The sequence below is a fragment of the Alosa pseudoharengus genome, unplaced genomic scaffold (genome assembly GCF_046254945.1).
Source record: "Alosa pseudoharengus isolate Yale_2024_CS ecotype anadromous, Long Island Sound unplaced genomic scaffold, YU_APseudo_1.1 YU_APseudo_1.1_scf_4, whole genome shotgun sequence".
NCBI lineage: Eukaryota > Metazoa > Chordata > Actinopteri > Clupeiformes > Clupeidae > Alosa > Alosa pseudoharengus.
Window position 1 is genome coordinate 42,249,964 of NW_027468774.1, and position 11,270 is coordinate 42,261,233.

At 43.4% G+C, this 11,270-nt stretch overlaps 1 protein-coding gene across 1 annotated transcript in view; it reads right to left on the reverse strand.

Moving 5' to 3' along the window:
• Window positions 1-320: 320 nt before the first annotated feature.
• col5a3a (collagen, type V, alpha 3a) overlaps window positions 321-11,270 on the reverse strand; it is a 72,829-nt gene continuing 61,879 nt past the window's right edge. Inside the window, exons 58-67 of the mRNA XM_076266387.1 lie at window positions 10,545-10,598; window positions 10,031-10,138; window positions 9,633-9,686; window positions 9,022-9,057; window positions 7,667-7,720; window positions 5,002-5,338; window positions 4,054-4,166; window positions 3,775-3,843; window positions 2,635-2,868; window positions 321-2,281 (exon numbers count right to left, since the gene is read on the reverse strand). Coding sequence (XP_076122502.1) covers window positions 2,135-2,281; window positions 2,635-2,868; window positions 3,775-3,843; window positions 4,054-4,166; window positions 5,002-5,338; window positions 7,667-7,720; window positions 9,022-9,057; window positions 9,633-9,686; window positions 10,031-10,138; window positions 10,545-10,598 — 1,206 coding nt within the window. The 3' untranslated portion in view covers window positions 321-2,134. The remainder of the gene's footprint in view (window positions 2,282-2,634; window positions 2,869-3,774; window positions 3,844-4,053; window positions 4,167-5,001; window positions 5,339-7,666; window positions 7,721-9,021; window positions 9,058-9,632; window positions 9,687-10,030; window positions 10,139-10,544; window positions 10,599-11,270) is intronic.

Here is an 11,270-nt window from a genome sequence, read left to right on the forward strand (position 1 = left end):
TGAAATTAATGAATTAGAAAGTGAATCAGTGTTGATTACATTTGCTCTGTGTGTGCGTGTGTGTGTCTGTGTGAGTGTGTGTGTGTGTGTCTCTCTCTGTGTGTGTGTTCATGTGTCTCTCTCTGTGTGTGTGTGTGTGCACGCGTGCATGTGTGTCTGTGTGTGTATGGAGGATGTGGGTAAGTGAGCAGCTGATTACTCCCTGAGTGAAAGGAGGCATTGGGACGAAGTTGATAACTGAGCGGAAGGCTCCAATCTTCGTCACAGGTAAGTGGAGAAAGTCAATAAACCCATGAGAGGTTAGAGGTAAAAACAACACATTTGGAACGGGGAAAAAATCCATTATTTTTCTAAACCACATCAGGTTCACAAATGCATTTGATTTTCAATCAGGCATTAGATTATTATTAGGTTTCATACTTCAGAAAAACTGTACAATATCTACCACAGGGGACTGTACATTGAAGGGAACAGAGTGGGGTGGAAGGCAGAGGTGCACATGAACCAGTGCTGAACACTTTCAGATTACCAGGACTAATTGAGATCGCATCCATAGTGCAATGAGTCGAGTGCACATATTTACAGGAAACAAGGTAAGTCAACAAGAGTACATGTCTGTAGGACATGGAGGAGCACCACGTTACCTTGGAGCTGAAGTGCACTGTGCTCTCTGTCTATGTTCCCTGAATGTTCATTGGTGTATGTGTGTGTGTGTGTGTGTGTGTGTGTTAGGCTAACACTAAAATGAGCCTTGTTTTCAGCCAACAGTCACTGGAACTGTCTACCTCCCCCGCACCCCCTCACCCTGCCCCCGAGGCATGATAATAAACAAAAACAAAAAAAACAACAAAAACTAAAAAACAAAAATGACAAGAAACAAAAACACAGGCATTAGCACCACAGCAGAGCAACTGCAAAACAATGCACACAAGAAAAGTGACAATGTACAAACAGAAGAGGAAGGCATTCAACGAAAACCCAAAAATCAAACAAACAAACCAAAATAAATGGCTTAAAAAAGGCAAGGGAGATGGGGGAGATGACATTTGTTGTATTTCTGTGTGTGTGTGTACTGTATGTATTCTATCCTACTCCCGCTAACAAACACTCTTTTTCCTGGCAGTCAGATGAAATTAGGTCAGTCTTGATGGAAAGGCACTGAAGTATAATACTCTCAACGACAAACAACTCATTTTCCTCACGGATGCCGAAATCCTGACCTTTACTTGAGCACATGGTGAAATATTAGCATACCCCGCCAATGCACATATGCATTCACTGCAGAAATGAGCTCCACTGAATTGATGACTATTCTGAAAGGTTTGTAAACAACACCTGTCTGATAAGGAGAGAAATGTGCGTTTGTATTCATAGGGTACCTTTTTCCATGTCATGTCAACCGTACCCTGTAAACAAACTTAGCCTTCCAAGACAGTTCTCATCCGTGCATATTTAGGATGCCATTTGCCATTGTTTGCACACGGAAACAGGCACAGTGCAGAGCTAGCAGTGAGGAATGGACCGGAAAACAAACTGCTTCCAACTACTGATGGCACTTGGTTTCTTACTGCAGTCAAGGCTATACAAGTGAATAGCAATATTTACTTATTCCATTACTTACAATTTCAGAGCTAGTCACTAGAGTGGCATATTAATTCAAATCATGTAGCAAAAAAGTACCATAGACAGCCAACTGGACCAAACAGAAATGCTGCAGTGGTCACTTAGTGGTATGCGACTAATGAGTCTCTGACCGACAGAAATGATGTGCCTTTCTCAGTGCGTTGGCAAAGTTCAGGTGTTGCAGACCAATATAAGCATTGATTCTCACACAAAAACTCCATAGTGGTGAATGAATGTAAATAAAAAAAGAACACACATTAAATATGACTAATTGGAAGAGTTCCCTTTGGCAAATGTGCTGGGTAGCTCCCACTGTAAGTCCATTGGAAAGTCACTGTTCTTGATGTCATGGAACAGCACAGATTGGCTTGGCCCATTGGTTGCACACAAGTCATTAGAAAATGTACCACAAAACCCACCACACAAACATAAAATATAATAAATATTGCTTGTGTGGCATTGGTCATTGGTCGTAAAGTCTTTGAATTGGTGGATCCATTCACAAAGTTCATCATCCATTGTAACAGACACGTCCGACCTGGAATCCAAACTTTTGATTGGTTCCCCCAAAGTCTGAGGCAGCCACGTCAATGATGGGGAGGAGGTCCGCCCTTGGTGAGTCGATGTCTAGGACTGTCGTCTCTTGGCCCTTACGAGACTATAGCAGTAAAACAAAAATGGCGGTTACAGGGGATTAACAATGTTATAATATTTTTAACTGGCGTTGGAATAGCCACAGTCCTGTTGAGTTTTGTACACTCTGCCAAACTGAAACATGATGACCTACAGCACATTCATGCTGCATACGTGGACTAAGTAAGGATTGGATACAAGTACAAATGTGCTCATACACAGTGAACAGCTGTGTGTTACACGGTAGTTAACGGTGTAATAACAATGTAACAAAACTACTGCAATCACATCATATTATTTGACACATTTGCTTATTCTTATTTTCTGGCAGAGTAAAAACATGACGTGATCTGACACCAGACAGGGGGTTAACGGTACCTTGCAGCCGTCGTGCAGGGCTTTGATGAAGGGAGAGATGATGTGCGCCATCTCCTCGTCGTTGCTTCCTCGGAAGCGCAGCGCCCGTTTGTGGTTGCGCAAGGACATGTCAAACCAGCCCGCCGAGTTCTGGCACGTGTAGGTGAACGTCTGGTGGGCCGTGGCGCTGAGCAGCTTCAGGAAGGTCAGCTGGACCACTGGGACCGGGTTCCCCTCCGTGTCAATGTACGAGAGCTGGACCAGAGAAGGTTAATGCATACAGTTAGGAACGGTTGTCTCATACTGGCACTTCAGGGCCATATGTGGTGCATGTTGAGACACATGCTTGGAAACAAAGACAGTGATACACATATAAAGACATATACCATACACATGTAATACACACAATACACACAATTATGCAAATCAACACATATCCACTGCATATTGTTTGCTCTCAGACACACACACACAGACACAGATGCACACACACACGCGCACACACAGTCTCTGGACGAAGTGTTCGAGAGAGGACGGAGGAGATTGACAACTGCCAAGGTGACTTAATGTGACAAGGTCATTAAGGTCATACACAGCATGGCTTGATTGTTTGCATGTACTCTGCTCAAGGGCCCTCTTAAGCCTCTCCTGAATGACAGCTCAAGGAGATCGGTTGGACTGAGTGGCATTAGAATCTGCCTGCAGCGTTTCACATGAAGAAGGAGCTTAATTGCTCCTCAAAATCAGCAATGGAACATTGGCTACCCATCTCTTTATCATAATAACACAATGAATTATATAATATATCATATTTTTGTTTTCATAATTTCTGTGTCTGTTGTGCTGTTATGCATACATTAATAAGACTAATGTCTGACATAAAATAAATATTTATGATTGGCTTTGTTTTTCCTCAGGGGGTAACCATACTATTAAAGATATTATGCAAAATAGACAATATAATTGGAAAGAATTTAACTGAATTTACTAGACTAGAATAACATCTAAATAAGTGATACTATGCAAAACAGATAATGTAATTGAAAGGAATTGAACAGAACAAGACTAGAATATAATAGAAACAGTGTTTGTGTGTAGTGAATTGTATGTAACTGAACTGAATTCAATCAGGGGGTGCAGGATGGCGGCTGCATACTGTACCTGTTTGCCTCTCTTGAACTGGCTGAACCAGCTCCCAGGCTTCTCTCTGCTCCAGGCTGCCAGCCTGACCTGTTGAATGGAGAAGGGGAGAGTGATCAGCACCACTAGCTCTATCTCTCTGTCTCTCTCTCTTTCTCTCATTCTCTCTCTCTCTCTCTTTCTCTCATTCTCTCTCTCTCTCTCTCTCTCTCTCATTCTCTCTCTCTGTCCAGCAGCAAACTGTGGCCACTGGGCCAACCTTTCACTCTCTGTCCAGCAGCCTCTGCCCTCTGCACTAACCGTTTCGATCCCCTTGTCGGGGAACAGGCAGGTCTGGCCGTCTGCAGTGAAGTTGCAGAAGACCTTGACGGAGTCTTTGTGACATCCCTGGTTTGGATCGATCCAATAATCCCCTGGAGGAAAAAGGAGAAAAAGGAAGAGGGTTGAGTCCAATCGGAGGCACTCACTCACTCACTCACTCACTCACTCACTCACTCACTCACTCACTCACTCACTCACTCACTCACTCACTCACTCACTCACTCACTCACTCACTCACTCACTCACTCACTCACTCACGACCGCTACCAGCACTCCACTCTCAAGTCCACTCCCCCCGCAAGACCAAATTATGAAATCAATTCTAATCTTATGTGAGATGATGACGCTGTATGGATGGCTTACATTAATAAGTAGAAGGATCACATCCTGTCAGGAGTCTCGCGACTCATCCGTGTGATGCAACATCAAGTAATGGAGGGGATGTGTGAAAGTGGTGCATCGTGGAGAAACGTTACATTAATTTCAAGCGTATTTCAACCGCAAACTACCGCACAGGCACTGGGATGACAGTGGGAAAGATATTTAAAGGGAAGTGTTTGTGTGAGATCATACCCCAGGATGGGTGGCTAGCCCAGGTTTGGTTTGAGTTATTTGAGAGTCCGTCAGTGTGCTTATTATTCATCAAACATGCTGACAAATTTGTGTTCCTGTATCTTAGAGAAAGGTAGCAACAACACCAAGGGCATATATTCAATAACCATTGAGCGTACATTCTAATCTGAACTGTAAGTGTATGTATCTGTATTGTAAGTGAGTAGGTTAAATGTAAAATGGATCTGTATTGTATGTGAGTATGCTACAGTAAATGGAAGAGGGTAATTTGTAAAATTCGGACAGCAAGATAGCTCGAAATGACCATTCATCTTGCGTAATCTGTTTAGTGAACGGTAAAGTAGGTCGCCTCACCGTCTTTGTAATCTGGGTGGCACATCATGAGCTCCTTGCAGGTGCGCGCGGGGCTCTCGTAGGTGCCCAGTGGCCTTCTCATCAGCTCCAGCTCCGTCTTCATGGAGTTGAGCGAGGCGAACACCTCCTCCATGCCCTCGGGCTCGCGCATGGCCTGGTCCGCCTGCAAGAAGTCCTCCATGTTCAGCACGTCCAGCTCCAACTCCGACTCCCCGGCTTCCTGTTCCGACTCCGGCTCCTCCTGTCTGCCTCCGCCTCGGCCGCGGTCAGAATGCCGGCGGCGCTTCTTCCTGCCTTCCCGAATGGGCAGAGGTTGGATGAGGGTGGCAGGGGGGCCCTGAGAGAGAATGGAGGGGACGGGTGAGTGAAGGACACCCAAAAGACCTTACTTGCACTTAGGTATGCATATGGACACTTAAAGGAGAATTCCGGCAGCTACAGTGCTACACTCTGGGGGCATAATCATGCCTCTAGAGTGTAGCACCAGAGCCCGTCTACGGAGAGCCTGGCCACTCCGTATTAAGTCCCATTGTACCGAATTTTGATTGCAGTTCCACTGGGGGCGATCGCCATGAGTGCAAAATGAATAGGAGTCAATGGAGCTAGACGGCTAAATTTGTCTCTTTCACCTGATTGTCGTTGACAAATCTCAGATTTGATTGTAGTTTGTATAACTTCAACATGAGTTATAGGTCAAAAGTTGAATGAACGAGTACTTATGTCCTTTTGATTTCTTACAGGTTGGGTCGTTGTTGCCCATAACACGCTAGCATTGTGCTAATGAATGATGTCATCGACACGTTTGAAAGGCTTTTTAGAACAATTAAGTGACTTCAAAAAAATATAATACTCAACCAAGTATATTTTCTTTGCCTCCCCTTTCAAATACAATATTCAAATTACTTGAAAAAAAATTATATCCCGAGAAAAGTGGATTTTGAGAGGTACAGCTCCATAGACCTCCATTCATTCTGCACTCGTGGACGAGCGCCCTCATGTGGAACAGAAGGAACTGCAACAAGTTCAGAAACCGGAAGTTTTCCGAGAGTGGCAGTTCTCCCCTTATTAGACATTCTCTGGTAGCACTATGGCTGCCTGGCTGCTCCAACTATTGGCTGCAGCAACTAGGTAGCACCGATGTTTTGTCGTACCGATAGTACTCGGTGACCTTAAGAAACAGAGTTCTATGTGTAAAATGGCCGGAATTCTCCTTTAAGACCTAACTTAGGGCCTAACTTACGCAGTGTCTACCATCAAGACTTCACTTGTGAGCAAATGAGAAGGTGTTCTGACCAGACCCAAAGGGCACAACATAAATCTATTTCATACAATTTTAAATCTATTTTAATGATGATTTCAGTGAATACATAATTAAAATGATCTAGTGGATGAATTAGTTGAAAGTGCTTAGGCACTGCTTTGCTTTCTACTGTACAATGCACTGCACTGGTGGTGTTATGGCCTGACCCATGGCCCACAACATAAATTGGTTTCATAGTTATACAAGATAGCTAGCCAATATATTTGTGAATACATACATGAATAGAAATGTGGGGTATGTAGGGAATATATCTGGACAGGGTAGCAGAGCCCCCATAATGCAACACAAGTAGGACCATGGTGTGAATGAGTATAGGCAGACAGTGTTGGGCTTCTCATCCACACCTTCGCAGGTGTGGACAGTTGGGTAATTACATGTATGCCTGTGCATCACCCAAAAACATTTATGCCTGGACAGAGTAGCAAAGCCTGTGTGTGTTTGTGTGTGTTAGCCAGCAGCCAGACCAATGGATACCTTGTCTTAGCTGAATTACTGAAGCTAAGCAGATGTGAGCCTGGTTAGTACTTGGATGGGAGACCTCCTTGGAAAACTAGGTTGCTGCCTGAAGTAGTAGTGATCTTGGGTGGCCAGTAGGTGGCACTCTTCCCTCTGGCCAAAAAGATTGATCCCAATGCCCCAGTGCAGTGATGGGGACACTGTACTGTAGGAGATGCCGTCCTTTTGGCGTTAAACTGAGGTCCTGACTCACTGTGGTCATTAAAGATCCCGTTGCACTTATCGCAAAGAGTAGAGGGTTCCCTGGTGTCCTGGCTAAATTCCCAATCTGGCCCCTTAATCATCCCCCACTTTAATTGGCTCATTTACTCCCTCACTCTCCACCTCAAGCTGGTGTGTGGTGAGCGTTGAGGGGCATAATGGCTGCCGTGCATCACCCAGGTGGATGCTACACATTGATGGTGGTTAGTGAGGTTCCCCATTCCATGTGAAGCGCTTTGAGTGTTGAGAAAAGCGGTATGTAAGTGCAACGTGCTGTTGTTGTTGTGTGTGGGGTGGGGTGCAGAGGGACGTGGCTGCAGGTACGACACCCAGTGGATCCAGACTGCACTGTTCTGGTTTTGGATCATGGCTTTGGCTGAGTTCAAAGGGAGAACTAAGTAGAAAAGCTTTAGAATCTTTGGTCTTATGGGAGATCTAAGGAAAACTTTAGAATCTTTGGTTTTGTATCTTTATGACGATGCGCCGTTAGTACGTATGGGAGATCTGACGGGGAGAACTCTAGAATATTTGGTTCAAAGGGAGAACTAAGGAGGACTCCATCTGCTGCACTCTGAGGGAGTCTGACACAGAGGTGCAGATGCTGTTTGAAGAGGAAGGGGAACTCACAGGAGGTCCGGGCGGTCCAGCTTGTCCTGTGTCTCCTCTTTGTCCAGCGGGGCCCTGTGCAAAACAGAACCATGGAGGAAAGTGTGATTGCATCATGTCAATCTTTTCCTATGAGTAACTCAGGTAGAACTGCCCCAATATGACTATGTATTCATATGTATGGTTGAATTGCAATGCTATTTACCACAGTACTTTGTTACTTACACATGTGATACTTTTGTATATGTATCATGGTGCAGATTTGTCATATGTAACTTGTGTGTGTATATAGGAGACAATGCCCATCACTAAGTTATGTGTGTATATAGGAGACAATGCCCATCACTAAGTTATGTGTATATATAGGAGACGATGCCCATCATCACTAACTTATGTGTGTATATAGGAGACAATGCCCATCATCACTAACTTATGTGTATATATAGGAGACAATGCCCATCACTAACTTATGTGTGTATATAGGAGACAATGCCCATCATCACTAACTTATGTGTATATATAGGAGACAATGCCCATCATCACTAACTTATGTGTATATATAGGAGACAATGCCCATCACTAACTTATGTGTGTATATAGGAGACAATGCCCATCATCACTAACTTATGTGTATATATATAGGAGACAATGCCCATCATCACTAACTTATGTGTATATATAGGAGACAATGCCCATCACTAACTTATGTGTATATATAGGAGACGATGCCCATCATCACTAACTTATGTGTGTATATAGGAGACAATGCCCATCACTAACTTATGTGTGTATATAGGAGACAATGCCCATCATCACTAACTTATGTGTATATATATACAGTAGGAGACAATGCCCATCATCACTAACTTATGTGTATATATAGGAGACAATGCCCATCACTAACTTATGTGTATACTGTATATAGGAGACGATGCCCATCATCACTAACTTATGTGTGTATATAGGAGACGATGCCCATCACTAAACTCAACATGCACAAAACATTGGATTTTAAGAAATAACCAGGTTTAGTTCTAGCTGAGGCTTTTCTTTGCCTTGGCCTCGTCACGACTGACTTTATTGAGAATGGGATAAAGCGCCAGAGAATCTCCAGATATGGCGATGAGAACAGAAGACTCCTACTCACGCACTGTCAGTTTTAATATCGTCACTCACTCCCTGTGATTCCCCATAATAAAGCCTTGTGGGAGTAACAATACACATTTTTCGCAAGACACATCTTCCCATGGCACGTGCTGGAGATGGAGCTGATGTATATGGTGTGTTTGTGTATGTGTGTGTGTGTGTGTGTGTGTGTGTGTGCTGCCGCGTTTGGGAAATAGAATTAAGAGTCTGCAGAGCACATCCACACTCACCTCATCCCCTTTGGATCCCTTTTCCCCGACCATTCCCTGTTAGAGAGGAGAAGAGAGGGAGAGAGAGAGGAAGAGAGAGAGAGGAGATGAGCAGTGGTCGGCTTCACAGAGATAGTCCGTCTGGAGACAATCATGGCAAACTGAGGATTAAACGTGGGTGGGAAGGAACCATTTTACAGCATTAACCCAAAACCACAACCAATCCTAACACACCTTGAATGAGGATTAAACGTTTTGGCTAAAATCCCAGGGATGTTTTTCAAGGAAATGATTGTTCTATGTAACCTGATTAGCATTAATGTGTGATAGATCTCTAGTCCACACTTTCAACATTTCTAGACCATGAACCCACATCATTTGAGATGCGTCTGTGTTCCATCTCGCCTCAGAGCGCTAAGCTCTGGTGGACTGGCAGGGCCGAGGCTCAGCGCAGGCCTCGCTACGCATGCTGAACAGCCTCCGACATAAACCAGCGGTGGCGCGAACACAGTGGAGGTGATTCATGATCCATCACACTAAAGCTCAGGGTCTTTAATGGCTATAAAGCGGAGAAGTGAAGCAGATGGCCATTAGCATAGGCGTGAGAGTGGAGAGAGGAGGGGAGCACTTACGGCAAGCCCAGGAGGTCCAGGAGGTCCTGTCGGACCAGGTGGTCCCGTTACACCCTATAACACAAACACATCACTTGCTCGTGTATACAATCCGGAGGCTATTAAAGGTGTAATAGGTAAAAACAAACAAACTTGGGTGGGTTTTTCAAATTGTGGGATTCAGTGGAAATACTGAAATACTTCACATCCAGAAAACATCACAATCAGCCCTTTCTTTGTTGTAGGCATATACACTGAACACACACTTGTAGATGTGAAAGACGTGACATCTAATAGTATGGCTTTTGCTATTTCACAATGCTATATTTCATGCAGCTTGCCTGTTTCTCCTTGTTAAATCAATTTCTCACACTACACCTTTGAATGTGTGTTTGCATGTGTGTGCAGTGCACAGGTACCTCATCTCCTTTGGGTCCGTATATTCCCTGATTTCCTGGGTCTCCTCTGTCTCCTTTCTCCCCACTCTCTCCTGGTGGCCCAATAAGACCAATCAATCCACCGTGACCCTGGAGCAATAAAAACAGAACTAGAAGTTAGGTGGGAATTACATTGAAAATACTGAAGCGTGACACAACACTCTGACCACAATAATTTTATTAATTCAAACAGTGTTCCTAGGATAAATGAAACTGACATTGATGAGTCTAGCGTTTTGTTCTGTATATTGAACCTAGTTCATCACACAGCTCCTTGGACACTAGCGTAACACTGTCGCTGCCCACCGTTCCGCTGCCAAACCATAGGAAACAATAAAAAATCTGCCGCTTGGTCAGTGCGATGCCCACCTTAGCCTGTAGAAGCGGTCTTTGCATAGCTATCATCATGTTATCATGAAAGGCCTTCATGTGATTCTGTGATCATGTGTCCATGATCAGAATGCCGAACATGGTCCTGAAGACATGATTGACTCACCTTTTCACCCTTTTCACCAGAGTCTCCTTTCAGTCCTAGCAATCCCGGTGGTCCCTGTCCACAACAGAGAGAGCCATTTTAGTTACACAGCTGCACTTAACAATGTTCAGTTTTCATTTAACATGCTAAAAGGTTTTGACAGTTAAACGTAATGTACTGAGCTGAACATGTGTATGTGCTGAGCATATGAACTTCTGCACAATGCAAAAAAATATATCTTACCAAGTGTTATAATCTTATATTAAGATAAAAAATCTAGTTAGTATTGTTTTTAGTCCTTACTTTGAGCTTTCTTGTAAGATTATTTAACTTAAAATAAGTCAAAATCTTCTTAATTTAAGATTTGAAAGTGGAGTAAGTAAATGTACCTTAAATTGTCTTAAATCTTCAATCTTATCTTAAATTAAGATAAAATTACTTACTCCACTGGCAGATAAATGTACTTGTTTTTATGTCTTAATTTAAGAAGATTTTGACTTATTTTAAGTCAAATAATCTTACAAGAGAGCTCAAAGTAAGTATCTTTTTACTAAAAACAATACTAACTAGATTTTTTATCTTAAGACCCTTTCAACAAGGTAAACAAAAACAATGCTTGAACGTTCTATTTGGGCCCCAATCTACTTCCTCTGCATTAAGATAACATATGGAATGTTAAAAAGGAAGTCTTGTGGGGCCAACTATGATGCTGATAATGGAACTCTCTTGAAAGGGTCCATAAGATTA